This window comes from Oryctolagus cuniculus, chromosome 7, assembly GCF_051225735.1.
Source record: "Oryctolagus cuniculus isolate XC-2025 breed Fujian yellow rabbit chromosome 7, ASM5122573v1, whole genome shotgun sequence".
NCBI classification, from domain to species: domain Eukaryota; kingdom Metazoa; phylum Chordata; class Mammalia; order Lagomorpha; family Leporidae; genus Oryctolagus; species Oryctolagus cuniculus.
In genome coordinates this window covers 4,092,741-4,115,313 of record NC_142873.1, presented here as the reverse complement: position 1 = coordinate 4,115,313, position 22,573 = coordinate 4,092,741, and the positions used below count along the sequence as shown (strand labels likewise).

Below are 22,573 nucleotides of genomic sequence, written 5' to 3'. Positions count from 1 at the left end.
TCTCCCATGGGGTGCAGGGCCCAAGCACTTGGGCCATCCTCCACTGCACTCCCTGGCCACAGCAGAGAGCTGGCCTGGAAGAGGGGCAACCGGGACAGAATCCGGCGCCCCGACCGGGACTAGAACCCGGTGTGCCGGCGCCGCTAGGTGGAGGATTAGCCTAGTGAGCTGCGGCGCCGGCCAAAAATAATTTTTTTTTAAAAAATGGTGGGAAATTTTGAAGAACCTCAGTGCTTCAAATATTGTGTTAAATGATCTGTTCCAAGTACGCATTGCCATCTACATTAACTACAATTTCAAAGGAAGAACTGTGTCATCATCTATGCCCCTCCCAAACCCTGACAATGTCTCATAAATGTATACTGAACCAAGTTATAAAATTCTCATTATAGGAATAGATAGGAAATCTCCATTTGGCTGTTATCAACACTTTTAAAAATATTTATTTATTTGAAACAGGGAGGAAAGAGAGAAGAGGGGAATGGAGAGGGAGACTTTTCCATTGGCTGGTTGGTTTGCTCCTCAAATAGAAGCAACATTCAGATCTGGGCCAGGCCAGAGCCGGGAGCCAAGAACTCTATCCTGGTCTCCCATGAGGGTGACAAAGGTGCAAGTACTTGTGCCATCTTCCCCTGTTTCCCCAGGAGCATTAGCAACAAGCTGGATCAGAAACAGAGCAGCCAGGACTCAAACTGGCACTCCAGTGATGCAAGCAGGGGCTTAGCCTGCGACACCACAGCACTGGCTCAGAAACACTTTGTTTTTCTGTCTACCACACTGCCATTCTCACAATCTCTCTTTAAACTCACGACTATTAGCTTCAAGGACTGCCTGGGCACCAGCATTAATTTCCCTACCCCAAAAACCAATCCAACTACCTAGCTCTACTTACAGCAAAATGGCAGTCTAGCTGCTTGGTTTAAAAAAAAAAAAAAAAAAAAAAAAAAGCTGTAACTCTGGAACCAGAGATTGTCTAGTTTTAAGTACTAACTCTGCTATTTACCTGCTAGGTGATCAGTGTTGGCCATGAGGCCTTGAGAAACTTACCTATTTGCTGCTACTGTTTGCTGTGCATTTTCACACTCACTATCTAACATGGCTGTGCTTTAGTTTTCTCATTTCCAAAATTAACAGGACCACTCGGAAGGCTTTTGTGATGAGTAAATCCACTAACAACCATACAGCACTTCAAACAGCAAGGGACACATAGTACGTACATGCACTTATATGTCTGTTTCTACTTTCGGTAATCATGCCTCGCTTTTCCTCCTGCTACAATGAACTATCTGTGCTCTCCTAAGTACAATCCTTTTAGTAGTCAACCATCTCTTCCTGCCTACTCATCAGCTTCTCTTGCAACTGTGTCCTCTCCCTCTGACATTAACAAAATTTCTATCAGATGGATAATTTCTAATAACGTACAAACATTCTACAGTGACTATCTTAGTTTTTAGTGAACCCCCCCCCCAACCAAATCTACTTCCAAACTGTCCCTATGTCTTGGCATCTCTTTATAGCAAAACTACTCTTCAGAACTATCTTGCCCACTGATTTCTCTGTCTTTTAGGCATGGTCTGCAAGGGCTTCTATTCTTACCTCTCCATCCAAACCGCTCTCTTCAAAGTCACTAGAGACACCCAAAAGGAGTCCTCAAGGCTTCATCTAACTTGACTTACCAGCACTTGCTTATTTCCTTCTTAACAGACTTAGTCTGCTTGATTCCTATCTTAGTTCTCCTCTGACAGTGCTCCATGAACCAGCCCCTGTGTAACTTCTTTATCTATAATGATATCCTAAGTAATCTCACTCACTCCATTCTAACAGCTTTAAAACCTGTCCATACACTAATGACTCCCAACCTCATTATTTCTTTACCTATCTTTCCCTTGAGTTCAATCTCAGATGTAACTGAGTAATGGATATAGTCACTTGATGTCTAAAAGGCATCTCAATATCCTCCGAACCTTGATCTTACCCCAAAAACCTGTTCTTACTCCCCCGTCATTTGTATTTGAGTAAATGGCAAGTTGTTTTGTTGCTCAAGCCAAAAACTTCAAGATAGCTAGTCAATTATTTCTTTTTGTCAGGCAATACTGGAAACATGAGCAAATTCTATCAGCTTGTATCTCTCAAATTATACACAGCCGCCATCACACTTCACTCTCTGTTATTAGCCTACTGAAAGAGGCCGTGATATCTCCTCCTGATTATCTGCAATAACAACCATTCTGCTGAAATGTCACTTTGCTGTGACACGACATGAATAAGCCACAAAGCAGTCGAGTAACCTTCCTAGAGTTCAAGATGGTACCAGGTACAAGCAATGGAACATGGTTATCCCATGGTATGTGTGGGGCATTAGTTCCTGGACTCCCAATGACATTCTCCCACATAGTTTAAGTTATCTCTAGATGATGTATAAAACCTAATACAATGGAAAAGCCATGTAAATAGTTGTTGCCCTGTATTGTTAAGATGAAAAAAAACAAGGAAAAAAATCTGTATATGTTCAGCACACAAATTTTTTTTGAATATCATCAATCATGGTTGGTTGGAGTAGATGCAGAACCCACTGGTATGGAGGGCTGACTGTACTTAAAACTTAATAAGGAATACAATAACCTTTATTTTTTAAAGTTATGTAAGACAAAGAAAATCAAGTACCAAAATGTTGATGCATAAAACGTTCACAGAATTGGATAGAGAGAAATCTCTAATGGTCAGGAATACTTTAGTCATAAGTGTAGTCAGTAAATATTTAATGAGTGCCTACTATACTGTGGACTATGTAACAGATATCTGTAAAGCCACAGTAATGTATATATGCCATAACTTCAATGATACAGAACAAAAAATCAGCTGACACACAATCTCCTCTAATAAATACTACAAATCAAAGACAAAGAAAAAAGTGTACAAGGGATAATGTAGGAACTATCCTGAGAGAGAACAACATACTTCAAATAGAAAATCTATTTGTAAGTCACAATTTCATTCTTGTTTTTTTCTTCTTTTTTGATATAGTGGTAACATTCAGTGCCGTTACATATAAGGCCCAGCTAATATTCGGGGCATCTTACTGTTCTTACTATTACGCCCTTTTTTGGCCATTTATTTAAGGCACACTTTGTAGAACAAAAGTCACCTTTTTATCATATGGTTTTATGAGTTTTAGCAAATGCATATATATGCTGTATGACCACCACGATAACCAAGATATAGACATAAACACATCCCCACAAATCTCCCATGCACACTAATAATACATACCACCTCAACAATCCTAGTCATTGGTAAACATCTCTATGTTTTCCATTATGATAGTTTTGGCTTTTCTAGAACTTATTATAAATGGGATAATACATTATTAGGCTACTTGAATCTGGCCATTTTCATTTAACATTATACATTTGAAACCATATCGTTGGGTGTGTAACACTTGTTCATTCTTTTAGCTACTTACTGAAGGGCATCTGGGTTGTTTCCAGTCTTGGGCAATTATGAACAAAGTTGCCATTAATATTCATTTTCAGGTTTTAATTTCACTTAGATAAGTATGTAGAGGTAGAACTGAAACTACAGAGTCAAATGAGAAGTCTATACATTCAACTTTTTAAAAGAATATCATCTATTTTCCAAAATTGCACCATTCAGCATTGCCAGCAACTATGAGAACTGCAACTGCTAAGCTAATCCAATTTCTTCACATTCTTGTCAGCATTTGCTGTTATCTGTCTCTTCAATCACGGTCATTTTAGTGGGCATGCATTGGTATTTCACATTAGTTTGTTTATTTATTTATTTATTTATTTTGACAGGCAGAGTGGACAGTGAGAGAGAGAGAGAGAAAGGTCTTTCTTTGCCGTTGGTTCACCCTCCAATGGCCGCCGCGGCCAGCGTGCTGCGGCCGGCGCACCGTGCTGATCCGAAGGCAGGAGCCAGGTGCTTCTCCTGGTCTCCCATGGGGTGCAGGGCCTAAGGACTTGGGCCATCCTCCACTGCACTCCCGGGCCACAGCAGAGAGCTGGCCTGGAAGAGGGGCAACCGGGACAGAATCCAGCGCCCCGACCGGGACTAGAACCCGGTGTGCCGGCACCGCAAAGCAGAGGATTAGCCTAGTGAGCCGCAGCGCCGGCCTTCACATTAGTTTTTATATCCATTTCTCTAATGGCTAATGAGACTGAGTATCCTTTAATGTGTCAATTGGCCATCCTTGTATCTTCTTTGGAAAAGTTTAAATTGTGTACCTGTATTTCTCTCTTTTTTAAGATTTATTTATTTATTTGAAAATCAGAGCTACACAGAGAGAGGAGATGCAGAGAGAGAGAGAGAGAGAGAGAGAGATGTCTTCCATCCAGTGGTTCACTCCCCAATTGGTCGCCAACAGCCGGAGCTGCACCGATCTGAAGCCAGGAGCTTCTTCCGAGTCTCCTATGCGGGTGCAGGCGCCCAAGGACCTGGGACATCTTCTACTGCTTTCCCAGGCCACAGCAGAGAGCTGGATTGGAAGTGGAGCAGCCGGGTCTCAAACTAGCACCCATATGGGATGCCAGTGCTTCAGGTCAGGGCGTTAACCCACTGTGCCACCGCACTGGCCTTACCTGTATTTCTAAACTCTCTATTCTGTGCCACTGATCTATCATCTATCCTTATCATATCTCTTATCTAATACTTTTGTCATAGGTTTTTAAAAAACCCTGCAATCAAGTACTATATCTTCCAACTTTGTTCTTCATTTTCAAAATTCTGTTAGATATTCTAACTGGTCTGTGCAAGTTTTAGAATGAGATTGGTGGCTGCTATAGAATACTCAGCAGGCTGACATTCCAGCACAGCAGATTCAGCTGCCATCTGTCACACCAGCATCCTCACTCCACATCAGAGCGCCAGCTAAAGTCCCAGCCGCCTCACTTCCAGTTCAGCTTCCTCCTAGTGCACCTGGGAAGGAAGCAGCTAATTGGGAGAACCAAATGGACTTCCTGGCTCCTGATTTGGGCCTGGCCAAGTCCCAGCTGTTGTGGACATTCAGGAAGTGAACCAGTGGACGGAAGTTCTCTCTTCTCACTCTCTCTCTTTCAGATAGATAGATAGATAGATAGATAGATAGATAGATAGATAGATAGATCTATTCTTTAAATTCTGCTTTAATTTTCTTTGAAATTATGCAGGTCAGGAAGAAATGAAACCTTAACATTAATTCTTAAATCACGATTACAGACTATTTCTCCATTATTTAGGTCTCTTGATTTCACTCATTACTGTTTCAGAACATTTTAAAAGTACAGCTTCAGCACACAATTGGCTATATTTCCACTTAAGTACTTGATATTACTTCCATGATGCTTCTCTAGCTTTTAAAATATTTATTCCATTTTGCATCACTAGCATTTAGAGTAAGATTAGCATTCACATATTCACCTTGTAACCTACAACCTTACAGAACCCACTTGTAGGTTCTAGAAGAGTTTTTGCTTGTTTTGCAGATTCCTTGAGATTTTCTACATAGATGATCGCATTTCTGCAAACCAGAAAGCTTTATAGTTTACTTTCCAATTTTTTTTGAAAAATGTATTTATTTATTTTGAAAGTCAGAGTTACAAAGTGAGAAGAGACAGAGAAAGAGCAAGTGAGAACCTTCCATCTACTGGTTCACTCCCCAGATGGCCTCAATGGCCAGGACTGGGCCATGCTGAAGCCTGAAGCTTCATTCAGGTCTCCCACTTAGGTGCAGGGGCCCAAACACTTGGGCCATCTTCTGCTGCTTTTTCCAAGCCATTAGTTGGGACTGGATTAGAAGTGGAGCAGTCAGGACTTGAACTGGCACCCATATGAGACGCTGTCTTTGCACGTGGCAGCTTTACCAACCATACCACAATGCCAATGTTCAATCTTGTTTGCTTTTTATTTCTTTTTCTTGCTTTACAGTCCTGGACAGGCCCATTCTGCCTTAGTCCCAATGTTAGGCCTTTCAATCTTTTGTAAGATGTTGCCCATAGCTTCTCCAGGGGTGCCTTTTATCAGGTTGAGAGTGCTCCCTTGCATTCCTAGCTTACTGGGAGTATTTACCATGAGCGAATACTGCCAAATGCTTTTTCTGCTCCTACTGAGATGACTACATGTTTTTTCTTTTTAGCCTGCTGACATACTGAATTGCACAGACACAACGCTGAACTAGCCTTGCAACCGAATGAATGGGAGAAATTATTTGCAAACTATGCAACTGGCAAAGGATTAATAACCAGAATATATAAAGAGATCAAGACTCCACAACAACAAAACAATCTAGTTAAGAAAAGGCAAAGGACTTATACAGGCATTTTTCAAAAGAGAAAATCCAAATGGACAAGACCCATGAAAAAATGCTCAGGACCACTAGCTGTCAGGGAAATGCAAATCAAAACCACAATGAGGTTTCATTTCACCCCCCCTTAGAATGGCTTTCATATAAAAATTAACAAACAACAAATGCTGGTGAGAATATGGGGGAAAAGGTACCCTAATTCACTTTTGGTGGGAATGTAAACAGGCAAAGCCACTATGTATGACAGTATGGAGATACCTGAGAAATCTGAGTATAGAACTACCATATGACCTGCCACCTCACTCCTGGGAATTTACACAAGAGAAATGAAAACAGCATCTGAACGAGTGGTCTGAACCCCCACGGTTAGTGCAGCTCAATTCACAATAGCTAAGATATGGAATCAACCCAGATGCCCATCAACTGAAGACTGGATAAAGAAATTATGAGATATGTACACCATGGAATAGTGGTATTAAAAAAAAAAAAAGAAATCCAGTTGTTTGCAACTAAATGGATAAAGCTGGAAAACATCATACTTAGTGAAATAAGCCAGTCCGAAAAAGACAAATGCCGTATGTTCTCCCTGATCTGTGGTTACTACAGAAGTCAAACTGACACTTTGAGAATCAATGACTTTGAAGAGCCCTCCCTCTCAACTCTTGAGGAACAGTTGTTTTTTTTTTTTCATACTATTTGATGAACTCTTTACTTAACAGAGTTAATCATATGTGTATAATGTTAATTGAAAATAGATCTTAGCAAAAAATAAGAATGGGAACAGGACAGGGAAGAGGAAGAGGGGCGGGAGAGTAGGTGGGAGGGGGTAAGGTAGGAAGAATCACCGTGTTCCTAAAGTTGTAATTATGAAATATATGAAGTATGTATTCCTTACATAAAAGTTTTCTGGGGAAAAAATATTTATGAGACCCAGTGTTGTGGCACAGCGGATTAAGTAGCCACACAGTCCCAGCTGCTCCACTTCCAATCCAGCTTCCTGCTAATGTGCCTGGGAAAGCAGTGGGAGATGGCCCAAGTACTTCAGTCCTGCTACCCACATGGGAGACCATGATGGAGTTTCAGACTCCTGGCTTTGACATGGACTAGCCCAAGCCGTTGCAGCCATTTTGGAAGTGAACCTGTGATGGAAGAGTTCTCCCACCCTCTACCTTTTCCCTCCCTCTCTGTAACTATGCCTTTCAAATAAATAAATATACATATCCTTTAAAAAACATTATGATAAATATGAGGGTACTCAAAACATTCATAGAAAAGGTAGTTAAAGATAAATTTAGGGGTGGGCCAGAGTGCCAGTTCAAGTCCCAGCTTTAACACTTCCAATCCAGCTTCCTGTTAATTCAGTCTGGGAGGCAGCATAGGATGGCTCCAGCACTTGGATCCTTGCCCCTCACATCACAGACCCAGATGGAGTTTTGGGCTGCTGCCTTTGGCCTGGGCCAGCCTGGCTACTGTGGGCAGTGAACCAGCAGAAAAAGATATCTCTGTGTGCATGTGTGTGTGTATGTGTGTGTATATGTGTGTCTGACAAGAAGTGTCTCTCTGTTATTCTGCCTTTCAAGTATACAGAAATAAATAGTAAAATACATCTATATGTTAATGTTAGTACAAAAAATTTTGATATCCATGTATAGCTTTTCTAAAAAACGCATTGTCCGTGAACATTCTGAATGCCCCTCATACAAAGAGACAGTATTATAATACACAAACTATCCTTTTTGGTAGTTAATATAATGTAATAGTTTTAGTCCGAAAGAACAAGACAGGCAATTCAGAGTTTACAATTAGTGGTGAGGTAATTCTAAATTCTACAATCCCTTTTAGTGGTAATAGACTTAATAAAGGAAATATAATCCCTTAACAATATATATTTAGACATGTAGGCAATGTAGTATAAAACTGGCAACTCGAGCCGGCGCCGTGGCTCAATAGGCTAATCCTCCACCTTGCGGCGCCGGCACACCGGGTTCTAGTCCCGGTTGGGGCGCCGGATTCTGTCCCGGTTGCCCCTCTTCCAGGCCAGCTCTCTGCTATGGCCAGGGAGTGCAGTGGAGGATGGCCCAGGTGCTTGGGCCCTGCACCCCAAGGGAGACCAGGAAAAGCACCTGTCTCCTGGCTCCTGCCAGGATCAGCGCGGTGCGCCGGCTGCAGCGGCGGCCATTGGAGGGTGAACCAACGGCAAAGGAAGACCTTTCTCTCTGTCTCTCTCTCTCACTGTCCACTCTGCCTGTCAAAAAAAAAAAAAAAAAAAAAAAAAAAAAAAAAAAAAACTGGCAACTCTAAACAATGTTATGACAGAGTAGAATAATAAGGTAACCATATCTTCTAAAATTAAGACTATTGGCAGGGGACTAGGTGGGAGGGAAAGGAGTTAGACCCAGCCAAACAGAAAACGTATCTATGAATTATATTTGATTTTTATGTTTAAAGTCCATTAAGATATTAAGACACATTTTTAACATTTGTTCTCTAAAGTCTATGTTAAAAAAATAAAGACTATGTTAACACAAAGATTTTAATTAATACCAACAAATTAACATCAACTATGCAAACATAAAAATTCTAATTAAAAATTAGATTTTTACCATCTTCCTAGCAATTCTCCCCAAGAATACAGGATCTTCTCAGGACAATCCTTAGACACATCACCTGTTCCACTTGAGAGTTCATTATCACTCTCTGCAGAAGAAACATAGAAACCAAACACACACATTATATATTATAGTGGATATTTGCATAGTATGAGAAATACGATGGTGTGTCTAATAAAAAAATTAAGCAATACTTCTCCTTATATTATTAAAACTACTGTAAAAATAACGAAACTTTATTATTATAGTCTATCCTTGTCTAAATACTGTCAAATAAGCATTTTACAAAACTTCACATCCATAATTTACATGGTATGAAGCTGAAACTACCTAATAAAATTCACAAACTGTACCACATTAATATTTTCAAATATTAATATTTTATTAGTGAGTCCAAGAAATGCAAAAACTTAGTGATAAAACACATATATGAATATAGGAAATGAGAAACATATACTCTATATTATGATACAAACAGTCTGTGGTGAAAATGAGTAATTCTAAATTCTATAAACCTTATAATCAGTAATAGAGGCGCTAAGAAAGGAAACGTGATAGATACAATTCATCTATGTAATAAAAAGGCCTCTGACACAGTACTACATAGGAAAAGGCTGGTACTCTCTGAATGAAATAAGCAAGCTTGAAATCTTTCTGGCACATGGCAAGTCCCAAGGTTTTATCAATGCTGGTACAGTAAAATAGAGATTGACATGAAGTTACTCCCAAAGAACCTGTGTTAAGAACAGTATTACTTGGCATACTACAAAATCTAATGATCCAAATAAAACTAATTCACATCTGGTTATCTATACATCATCTAAAAATATTCATGTAATAAATAAAGGTTTATCTGGTCAGGTGAAAAGATTTGATCATATCCATACAAAAAGATTTTATTACATTTAGTAAAATATAACCAAAACCACATACGCACACACACCAACAAGTGCTTCATCTTCAGGAAAACTAGTTAAACAAAAATTCTGAGATAATTTGTTTAAAAAAGTGAACATCTGGAGATTCGAATGAAGACAAAGAAGATACACATTAGCATGACTGCCCTGGAAGTATCTCACATAAGCAAATCAATGAAGCTTCCTAGAATAAAAAATGGGGGCCAGTGCTGTGGCACAGCAGTAAGTTAAGCCTCCACCTGTGGCGCCCACAGCCCATTTGGACATCAGTTCAAGACCCGGCTGCTTCACTTCCAATCCAGCTCTCTGCTAATGGCCTGGGAAAGCAGTAGAAGATGGCTCAGTATTTCAGCCTCCACACCCAAGAGTGAGATCTCAAAGAAGCTTCTGTCTCCTGGCTTCGACCGGCCCGGCTCTTGCCGTTATGGCCATTTGGGGCGTGAACTAGCAGATGGAAAACCTCTCTCTCTCTTTCTCTCTCTCTCTCTAAATCTGTCTCTCAAATAAATAAATCTTTTAAAAAAAAATTTGAAATGTGGGACCAGTGCTGTGGCGCAGCAGGTTAACGCCCTGGTCTGAAGCGCTGGCATCCCATATGGGTGCTGGTTGCAGACCCAGATGCTCCACTTCCTATCCAGCTCTCTGCTATGGCCTGGGAAAGCAGAAGATGGCCCAAGTCCTTGAGCCCTTGCACCCGCATAGGAGACCCAGAGGAAGCTCCTGGCTCCTGGCTTCGGATTGGCACACCTCCAGCCATTGTGGCCAGTTGGGGAGTGAACCACTGGATGGAAGACCTCTCTCTCTCTCTCTCTCTCTGCCTCTCCTCTCTCTGTGTAACTCTGTCTTTCAAATAAATAAACAAATCTTAAAAAAAAAAAAATAGAAATGAGAGATCTCTAAAAAACTAATAAAGCAAGTCAACTATTACTATGTATTGGAGGAATACTATAAACACAAACTACCAAAGCTTTAATGTTACAATATCCTAAAAAACTATTCCATGTAAACAACTACCCCTTTAAGCTCATAATTTTTCACCTAATCTGAGACACTTTTGAGAGCAAAAGGGGACTATTAAAATTACACTGGAAAACAGGTTAAACTTAGGACAAGCTCAAACAGAGACTAACAGTTACCCTAACTTATAAATTGTTACCCAAAAAAGTACTTATAAATCAGTATTTAAACATGCAGGATCCAAGATGGTCCTACCTAATACTCTATTCCGCTCCACAGTAAATAATAATTTGCCAAGGTTCAACACTGTTTGATGCAGCACTTTATACTCTCTGTGTCTGTGTGGATGCAAGCTGTTTAAATCTTTACTTAGTATAGAGTTAATATTCTGTATATAAAGATAATTAGAAATGAATCTTAATAAGCAATGAGATGGGAGAGGGAGTAGGAGGTGGGAGGGGAATGGAGATGGGAGGGCAGGTCGGGGGGAGGGGTAGAAGAACCGCTATATTCCTAAAGCTGTACCTACGAAATTAATATTTATTAAATAAAAGCTTCCAAAAAAATGTTTGATGAAGTTGTACATACTATATTGGAGAGCAAATCCTAGGAACACAATGAAAAGGGAAAAGGGAGAAAATGAAATAAACATTCATAGACATCATAAATCTTGATTATAATAAAAATCAAAACTACTACTGACACAGAGAATTTTTCAGACTCTTAATCTTGTTGGGAAAGGAATCCCTAAGCATGAGACAAAATCAAAATGCCATAACAAAGATTAAGAAACCAACTTTATGAATCTAACGCTCTCATGGAGTCAGGCAGAGAGCACTGCTGAAAAGCTAAACAGTGGGCATGTGCCACAGCAGCTAAGGTGCCACCTGGGACACCTGCATCCCCCATCAGAGTGCCACAGATCAAGTCCTGGCTCTGCTCCCAACCCCAGCTTTCTGCTAACACACCCCGAGGCGGAAGGAGCCTGTGATGGCTCCAGGAGCTGGGTCCTTGCCGCCTGTGGGGGAGACCTAGACTGAGTTCCTGGATCTTGACTTTGACTTGGCCTAGCCTCAGCTATTGCGAGCGTTTCTGGAGTGAACGAGTGCATGGGAGATATTCTCATTCTCTCTTTCTCTCTTTCCTTCAAATAGACAAAATTAAAAAGTACAAATTCAAAAACAAATTTTAAAAAAACTAAAAATATTTCCAACCTATGAAACAAGGCAATTTTTAATAACAGAAACACGATTTTACTAATATCAACAAAACAAAATATAAAACATAACTACCCATAGATAAAGAAAGTCTCACTTCATTAATAATTTGAAATGAAAATTAATATTCAGAGCTAAATTAGCAGGGTTGGAATATTGATAACACCTAGTTTTCATAAAAGTATAGGCAAATCCACAAAAGGTTATCATTTATTAGCAGTCTTTTTTAATTTATTAAATTATAAATTCATATATACCATGTATTCCAGCAACTCCACTTCTAGAAATTTACTCTCCAGAAACATATACACCAAACAGATATAAAGACGTGCCTCTGGAGGTGAGGGCGATCTGGCTGCGCCATCTGTCACCCACTGATCGCCAGGGTTGATTCGGCTGATCCGGCTGGCCAGGCGGGTGTCCCCTTCCTCCCTCACCGCTCCATGTGCGTCCCTCCCGAAGCTGCACGCTCGGTCAAAGAGGACAACCTTCCCCGCTAGAGGAGAACTGGTCTTCGGTCAAGGGTTTACAAGTAGCTGCACTCCCCTGCTAGAACCTCCAAACAAGCTCTCAAGATGTGCCTCAACTTACAATGGGGTTATATCCATGTAACCCCATCCTAAGTTGAAAAATTCAAATAAACACATCACAAAGTTGAAAAATTCAAAGATGAACTATCATTAAGTCCAGAGGCTCCTTGACTTACAATACAGTTATGCCCACATAAATCCATCTTAAATTCAACTAAATTCTAAGTCCTGGGGCAGGCGTCTGGCCTACCAGATAAGTGGCCTGAATTCCACCTAGGAGTATTCAGGTTGAATACTTGCTTCCAGCTTCCTACATTCTCTGGGAGGTAGCAGTAGCCTCAAACAGTTCGGTTTCTTAAGACACACACCATCATAAATCAAGGACTGTAGCTAAAGGGGTTTTCACTGTATCCTTGCTTGTAATAAGTCACTAAAGAGTATCAGGAATATACCAGTTAAGTTTAATTCACTAAATTATGGTGTATCCATTCAAGGGAATATTATTAAGTCATTTAAACAATCAGTTTGTACAGATGGTCCCCAACTTAACAATGGTCTTACTTATAATTTCTCTACTTTATACTGGTACAAAACTGTACACATACAACCTTTCTGTTTTTCACTTTGACTATCATAAATTACATGAGATAATCCATACTATATTATCAAATACGCTTTCTGTTAGATGATTTTGACCAACTGTAGGCTAATGTAAGTGAACTGAGAATATTTACGGTAGGTTATGCTAAGGAATCATAACTGATAGTTAAGTGTGTTAAGTGCATTTTTGACTTACAATATATTCAACTTAACAAGGGGTTTATTGAGATATAACCCTATCACAAGTCAAGGAGCATTTGTATATGCAATGTGAAAATCATCCAAAGTATATTAGCTATGTGATTACATAGAACTTCTAAAAAAATTTGAAGAATGCATATTAAACTATTAACAGCATTAAGTTTCTGCATCTAACAATACCTTATCACATTTTTCACTTTTGAGTTTTAAAATTTCTAAAATATTCTAATGCTTCACAATGCACGTGCATGATGATAATGATAATACACATGAGAAAATGATTTTTATCTTCTGAATAATGCCCATGGCTACATGAAACAAAAACCTATTTTATTACTATAAACCCCTACTAATGAGGCATAACATTGTCACTGATAACAATATATTGTCTTCCTGACAATTTCCAAAGTTGTTATCCACCACCTAAAGAGTTATCAGAAGCGTAAAAATCTAGATTAGCAGAGAAGGGAAGAAAATGAACATAATTTGAAGTAGAAACAGATTCCTGATGAAACAATTAAACAGGAAATGATAGTAAGTCAGGCCCAAATACTCAGATGGGAAAACAAGACTCAGCTAAGGAAGATAAAAATCACTGGCCTCTACCAAATATCTTTCTGCGTTTTCATCTATATTTTGGGCACTGCTCTAAGCCTGACAGACATAATGCATCAAATGCTCCAAATTGGCCGGCGCCGCGGCTCACTAGGCTAATCCTCCGCCTTGCGGCGCCAGCACACCGGGTTCTAGTCCCGGTCAGGCACCAGATTCTGTCCCGGTTGCCCCTCTTCCAGGCCAGCTCTCTGCTGTGGCCAGGGAGTGCAGTGGAGGATGGCCCAAGTGCTTGGGCCCTGCACCCCATGGGAGACCAGTATAAGCACCTGGCTCCTGCCATCAGATCAGCGTGGTGCGCTGGCCGCGGCAGCCATTGGAGGGTGAAAGAAAGGCAAAGGAAGACCTTTCTCTCTGTCTCTCTCTCTCACTGTCCACTCTGCCTGTCAAAAAATAAAAAAAAATAAAAAAAAGGGAACTCAACATGGTTTGAATCTGAAATCAAATCCTCTTACCCTTACACTTCTTTCCTACCACCTTCTTCAGAAGAGGCTGTGCTTGGCAGTTAGCAGATGCTAGTCTGTGTTCAGCAACCAACATGTAGCAAATGCTGGCAGCAGAAGCCCAAACTGGTAAACTTGGGCACATTTAAAGCAATATGTCCAAAACACAGTCAACTGTGGGCAACAGATTTATCTGGGAGGCTTCAGGAGGTGAAATTCCCACTAACGCGCAGGAAGAACAAAATGAAGCTGAGATCACAGGAACCTCCAGAGTGTTGGCTAGATCTGTCTATCCTACTGCAGAAACACAATACCAGGAGTGCAGCAGATACTTAGCGAACAATCTCCTGGAGAAGAATAAAGGGGGCTGAAGGAAAGTAAATTAAAGTTCCTACTGAATTAGACAGAGTTCCTGGATAAAAGAAGTAAGCTAAGAAGGAAATAATAAAGACGATGGAGGACACAGTACAGTACACACACACACACACACGGCGAGACTGACCATGACTAAGATGAAAAGAGAAGAAATGATGAAACCATGCAGAACAATCTGTAGGTTTTGAAAAGGTAACTGTATTCTATCATATATAGGGTGAGAGTGAGAAAAAACACAGAAACTACAGCAGTGGAGGATTCCTATAGAGAGGCTTCACTAACTCCAGCTTTTCCATCAAAACCCATGTTCGTCCCCTTCCCCCAGCAAGGCTAAGTCCTCACCCTCTGAACCCACTACATCACAGCACTACGTCTATTATAGTTACATGTTTCCTCTACATCTTCTCCCATCAGATTATGAGTTCCTTGGTCACAGAAATAATTTTTGTCTCTATGGTCCCAGCTCCCAGATCCCCATTAGCATAATTCAAAGTTTCCAGGCTGAGTGAGGGAAAGTTAAGAGGGAAAATCCATTTAAACTAGAAAAAAAAATGCACGCCTTAGAAATTAGAGACCTTTAAGATTTAAGCATCTGTGTGCAGACATGGGTAAAGAGAACTTGGTTCACTCAGTTATTCATCATGCATGACTGCTGAAGCCAAACTGGATTTCACACCCAGTCCTATCATTACTGAGCTGTGATCCTGGTCAAACCTTGCTGAAGCTCTCTGTGCTTCAGTTGCCACTCTTTTAAAATGGGAATAATAACAGTATCTGCTTGCCCAAGGAATTGTAAGACATGAGAAAGTTATTTTAAGCAGGACGCATATTACAAAGTCTGGCAAAGGAGCTAGATAAATGTTAGCTATCGCAAGTCATTTTACGTCAACAAATATGAATACCTATAATGTAGAATATGGGGGTAGAAGCTCCACTAAAGGGTTTGAGGAACTGAAAGGAAGTGGAAATGGTAAATAAACATTTTTCCTTACTCAAATTCATGCAATATGGGGAAGCAGAGGCAGGAAACACAGCTAAAGGAACTACAGGGTCCAATTAAGCATTTGTATTTCCACTATCAATTCCTACTCCCAGAAAACTTGCCCTTCCTTGCTCTTTTGTTTCTATATAGACTTCTACCATAGTACTTAGAAGACTTTCAGGGAGGGTATTTGGCACAGTGGTTAAAAATGCACTTGGGACACCCACATCCCAGATCAGAGTATCTGAGTCAAGTCCTGCCTCCACTTCTCATTCCACCTCTCTGCTACTAAGCACCTTGGAGGACAGCAGGTGATGGTTCAAGGACTTGGGTCTCTGCCACCCTTCAGCTGGGCCCATCTCCAGGCTTTTAGGGAGGGAACAGATGGAATATCTCCCACCCACTTCAACTCTCTGCCTCCCAAATAAAATGAAAAATTGTAAAATAGGGAAAAAAGTATTAGATTTTCATGAAAATATAGCTTTTTTCCCATTATTTACTCATATATTTAATATCTACAACATTCATGATTTATAGGTCAGATTCTCTTTCTTGGTATCCACATTCATTGAGTGCTGAGACCATGTCTTACTAGTCTTCACACCTTAGCCTTCAGCATATAACAACACTCAAATGTGGAATAAATGGAAGTATTTCCTAATTATTGCTCTATTCTGGGAAGATGGAGGCAGGGGGATGTGGAAACACTGGCCAAAGACAAATCTGGTAAACTCCCCGAGGACAGACAGTGCACAGGTTTCCAGATGGTGACTGATCAAGAGGGCATTTCACCTTTTGACTGAATATGGGGCGTTAGGAAAGTTTGAAGATAGTGAATAGGGAAGAGAATTTGGTGATGCCTTCTCTAATTTGTCTAATTTTCAATTCCTTTTCAGGAACATTTTCCTTACTCTGTTTTAGTCTCTGTGCAGTTACTTGGCTCTTTCAAAAGCAACACATTGTCCAGAGTATTCCACATGTCATCAAATTCACGTTTTAGAACTACTGCTTTCTTTGGTCTAAAAATATATGAAATAGAAATAACAGTCTCAATCACATAGTACTGTAAGAATTCAGTGAAAACACAGATTTAGTATTAAACCTGCTGCTCGGAGCACATTAGTATTCAGAGATTAACTATCTTTTTTATTATTATTTTTGCTGCCGAGTCCACAGTTTTCCATCACTTCAAAGCAACCAGAAAGGCAATCCAGGTTTGTTTTATCTCTTCTCATCTCAGCCAATGATTTTTTAACATGCAGAGAGCACTAGTCAATTGTAGAACTCAAAAAGAAGAGACATTAGATACAAGTTTTTAGATCAAACAGAACAAACATACATGATGCTTCAATCAAACTAATTTAAGGGCTCTTAACTTTGGACACTCATTGCTTTACAAAAAAAAAAAAAAGATTCTGTTTCTATTAGCAATGTTTTTCATCCTAATCATGAAAGGAAATGTTCAGAACTAGTATAAATTGACATTATAAAAGGAATGCATACACACACACACACAAACCCTTTTCAATAAAGCTTCAAATAAATTATAAAATCAGGAGTAAATAAGCACAAAAATCTCATTTTTATTAAAAAAAATTAAAAGATTTTTAATTTATCTATTGAAAAGTAGCAGGGGGAATGAAAGAATGACAGTGTCCCCCTCCTGAAAACTGGATGACTCCCCAAATGCCCACAGTGGTCAAACGGGAGCTGAAGTGAAGCCAGGAGCCCAGAACTCAGTCCAGGTCTCCCACTCTGGTGGCCAGAACTCAGCTGAGTCATTATCACTGCCTCACAAAGTCCACCTTGGCAGGAAGTTGGGGTCACGAATCAGAGGGAGACACTGACCTCAGGTACTCCAATTAGGGACTAGGGCATCTCGTCCAGCATCTGAACCATGAGGTCAAATGCTCACCACTCTTTAACTGAGGATAACTCATACAATGAAAAGGGATAAACAAATAAAATGCTACTATTAAGGGTTTTCAAAGATTTTTCTCTTAATTTTACTCTTTTGAGTAAATACTACTTGCACAGGTCACAATATAGTGCTATAAATTCTCATCTAACCACTCAGGGAGAAATAAAAACCTCAAACCTTATTATTCATGCACAACCTGTAAGTGCACAAGTTCACAAAGGTAATAACGACACCTGTCAATCTAGATTAGTGTAAAAGCAATTTGTTTTGACTACTTCAAGGTAAATAATGTAATGTAGACAGCCAAAAACTAAAACTATATCTGTATAACCTTGACTATAATATAATTTCTCATTTCTTGCAAGACAGGGTCAGAATATAATTGTTCTACAAGGAAGCTGATATATATGTCAATCATTAAAATTAACACAAAAGATCATCATCAATTCCAGAAATGTTACAACATTCCCTACCATCAAAGGCAAGGTGATTTATTACTAACAGTAGAGACCACAGATGAATGAGCTCTTTCCCAACTAAAGTATCATCACTGTCAATCTGAATTTAATTACAGCTTTCTAATTCCTCCCGTACTTTCTAAACACAAAATATTAATAAAAGTGCATCATTAATCACTGAAATCTGTCGATGAAGCTCAAGAGAACCAGGGAAGCCTGAAGGGCAATTAACAATATTAAGCAAACTATTTTCTTAACATGAGGTTATCATATTATCATAAAAAACCTGAGAAATATTCATTTAAATTTATTATCAATGACTCTCTTTCAAAGTCAGTAACGCCATAGTGAAGAAGGAGAGGAGAATGTGGCAGACGCTGAGAAAAAACATACATAAATAGTTACACAAAAAGATTATTTTTAAGTTTATTTATTCAAGAAATGACTGCTTTAAAGGCAGCAAAACAATTTAAAAAAACATAAGCAAGGGTTGGAGGTAATTAGAAGCAAAGAGGTGACAGAGAAGAAACACTGTATTAGGATAGCTCAAATTCCACGAATGGATAGAAAGAGTTTGCTAGCCAACACTTCCCATGTCAGATTAAGTCCTCTCGGGGCCAGCACTGTGGCACAGGTTAAGCTGTCATTTGCAATGGCAGCATCTCATAATGCAGTGTCACGTGAAGACCTAGCTGTGTGGCCATCTGGGGCATGAGCCAGCAGAAGGAAAGTCAGTGTGTGTGTGACTGACTCTGCTTTTCAAATACATAAACCTTGGTAAAAATAAACTGGCCCTGTGGGGAAGCAAGGTAAGCCTCCATCCGTAGCACCAGCATCCCTTACGGGCAGCAGTTAGAGTTCCGTCTCCTCCACTTCTGATCCAGCTCCCTACTAACGTGCCTGAGAAAGTAGCAGAAGATGGCCTACGTGCTTGGGCTCCTGCACCCAGGGGAGACCCGGATGAAACTCCTGGCTCCTCATTTCAGCCTGGGCCAGCTGTGGTTGTTGCGGTCATTTAAGGAATGAACCATCAGATGGAAGATCTCTCTCTCCCCCACTTTATCTGCAACTCTTTCAAATAAATGGGTTTTTTTAAAATACGTATTTTATTTATTTGAAAGACAGAGTTACAGAGAGAGGTAGAGACAGAGAGAGAGGTCTTCCATCTGCTGCTTCACTCCCCAGATGGCTGCAACGGCCGGAGCTGTGCCAATCCGAAGCCAGGAGCTTCTTCTGGGTCTCCCACGTGGGCGCAGGGGCCCAAGGACTTGAGCCATCTTCTACTGCTATCCCAGGCCATAGCAGAGAGCTGGATGGGAAGAAGAGCAGCTGGGACTAGAACCGGCACCCATCAAATAAATCTTAAAAAAATACATTAAGAAAGTGCAATTTAAAGAAGGGTCTTCTAACTGGCCTGATTGCTGCCTTCAACCAGCAAGTAACTCTGAAAGGGAAAATATTTACAAATTCTATCAGAGGGGGACAACCATACCACTAGCAAAAGCAGCCACATGAAATCAAGATCGGGCTCATGTCTGCATTCAGATTTTTGTATGCTCCTGTCCTAAAGTCTGCTGAATAGTAACCAAGTCACAGAACAGATTAGAAATCAGACATTGTAGAGGCAGAATATCTACCCATTCACGTGTGTGAGTGTGGGTGTGAGTGTGGGTGTGAGTGTGGGTGTGGGTGTGGGTGTGAGTGTGGGTGAGTGGACAGGTGTGTAGGGAAAGTTAGAGGGAGGTAGAAAGAAACGGCCAAACATCTCTGAATCTGGAAATGGAGATGCAGACTCTGGAAGAAAAGGATTCTACTAAAGAGAAAGAGGACACAGTCAAAATAAACCACACTTAGTCTTTTTAAACACTTTTTATGTATTTATTTTAGAGGTAGAGAGAGTCACAGATAGAAAGAGTGAACGCCCATCCACTGGCTTAGCTGAGAACTCACCAGGTCTCCCACACGGACAGCAGGAACTCCATACCTGAGCCCTCACCACTGCCTCCCGTGGTCTTCTCTGGCAGGAAGCTGGAGTCAGCAACCAAAGGGAAGACTCCGACCCAGGCACTTTGAAATGGCATGCGAGCATATTAACTGCGAAGCCATATGCCCGTCCCAGGTCAGACTTTAATACAAATTGACTCTTACACAGAAGGACTTCAATATTCACAGTGAGCAATAAAAGCAGAACTGAGGAAATAATGGCTTTTAGAGTAAAACGTAAGGTTTCAAAACAGCAGTGCCACTTTGATGGACCTGCTAAGCTTGCTCTGCCTCACCCAATGGTAACACTGTTCTCTCCAATGGACTGAATACTGGCCTGCCTTCCTTTGCAGATCACGTTATATATTACATTACCTGCTTTAGAGACTGTACCTGGGGCCAGCATCCCATATGGGCAATGGTTCATGTCCCAGCTGCTCCTCTCCTGATCCAGCTCTCTGCTTATGGCCTGGGAAAGTGCAAGATGGCCCAAGTGTTTGGGCCCCTGCAGCCACGTGGGAGACCCAGAAGAAGCTCCTGGCTCCTGGCTTCAGGTCAGCCGAGCTCTGGCTGTTGCAGCCATCTGGGGAGTGAACCAGTGAACGGACGACATTCTGTCTGTCTGTCTCTAACTCTACCTCTCAAATAAATAAACAAATAAAATCTTATAAAAAGTATATCAACTGCCTACCTAACATTTCTACTTAAACATCTAGTAACATTTCAAAGAAAAACGTCTCATGCCTTTATGTGCCTGATTTCCCCCCTTCCATTTTCGCAAATTACAGCTCTGAACTAGAATTCTACAAGCTATTGTTGAAAACTTTTGCCCTCAGCACCTACATTCAATTCCCAAGCACTGATCATAAATCAGATCTATCTAGTTTTCTCCCCCTTCAAACTAGAAGCCTAGTGCAAGCCTCCAGCATCACTGGCAGACACAACTGAGAATACCCAGGATGGCCTGCCTGCTTTCCACCCCTGCGCCACTGAAATCCATTCCGATGTGCAGCTGGGTGGTGTTCTGAAACTAGCCATCATAGCTTTCTCTCGCCAGTTTGAATTCCTTCAAAGACTTCACAATACATTTGAAAAAAAAAAAAAAAACAAACAAACAAAAATCTCCCCGCTGTGGCTTACAGGACCTTCCATGAATTCCGCCCCCTCTGTGTCCACACCTATCTTACACCCCTGTCCTGCTCGTCCCCTACCGTCCTCCCTTCTCAACACACCAGGCACAGGTTCACCCTCGAGCTCCTGCGCTAACTGTTCCCTCTCCTGAAATTCTCTTCCCCCGTCTCCCAAAGGCTGGCTTCAACTTGTCACTCAGATCTTAGTTGAAACCCAACCTCCTCCAGTGAAAGAAATTCTGTTGAAAAGCCAGTACAAAGTAGTTCTCTAGATACACTAGCAACCAACTAAATTTAATTACCTGTATGGAATATTAGCTCTTGATATTTTGCTTGCTCATTTATTACTTGTCAACTCTCCCCTAATTAGAAGTAGAGAGAATCTATCTATCTTATCATGTCAGGGGTCTTCCAGATCACCCCTAAGATTTAACGATTCACCAGGAGGACTCATAGGATTCGCCCATGGTCCTACTCACCGCTAAGATTCACTATAATGAAAGGATACAAAGTGAAATCATCATCAAAGGGGTATCAGAACAGGCCACCACAAAATATACGTAGTGACATATTTAGAGCTGCCTGCTTAGGGGGGCCACAGAGACGGGAACAGCCCTGAAAAGCTGACCTTTGTGCTGGAGAGAAAAGAGGGAGGATTTCTATCCACAGCAGTGACCAGCTGACGCAAGCAGGCGTTCGCTCGTACTCTTCTTTAACTGCCTTATCTGGATCTGCCCAGAGATCTCCACGAGACGTCCCATTGTCTTCCAAAGGCTATGACCACTACGACTTCACGTGAATATTAAGACAAACGCGGTGCATTTTCCTCTCCTGATCCCTCACTAACCTGTGTTGTCACCTCCTCCCCCAACCTAGCAGTCCCGACCTCCTTCTGCAGCTCAGAGTTCTATTTCAGAGTCAACCATCTAGCACTTCCTTTGAGTTTCACACTCTGCGTGTGGCTCCTGTGCTACTGTACGTTAATAAGTTTATATGGTCTTTTCCCGATGATCTATCATCAATTTATGTCAGCGACTAAAATGATCAAACATTCAGAGGAAAAAGAAAATTTTAAGTGTCCCTGACCACCAGAGATGAAGTCCAGAAGAAATGAGACCCAACCCTACAACAATTCTCTCCCAATAAGATCACATAGGACATATTTCATTTCTCCAACATCAAGCTGTCATAATACATATAAAATGTTGCTTGCAGGAAAGGTAATAAGCAGAGACAATCAGTGCCTGAGGCTTCTGTTGGTGTTGGTCCTACAAGTACCAGGCTTATGGGGAAAAAAATATTCCAGACTCTGAGAAGCTAAGCAAGTGTTTCTCAGA

At 40.8% G+C, this 22,573-nt stretch overlaps 1 protein-coding gene across 9 annotated transcripts in view; it reads right to left on the bottom strand.

Annotated features, from left to right (window-relative positions):
- Positions 1 to 22,573, bottom strand: part of RABGAP1L (RAB GTPase activating protein 1 like) — a 788,382-nt gene that overhangs the window by 553,590 nt on the left and 212,219 nt on the right. For all 9 annotated transcript variants that reach the window (XM_070077152.2, XM_070077147.2, XM_089299425.1 and 6 more), the window contains one exon: positions 8,905 to 8,998. In XM_070077152.2, the coding sequence (XP_069933253.1) occupies positions 8,905 to 8,998 (94 nt within the window). The remainder of the gene's footprint in view (positions 1 to 8,904; positions 8,999 to 22,573) is intronic.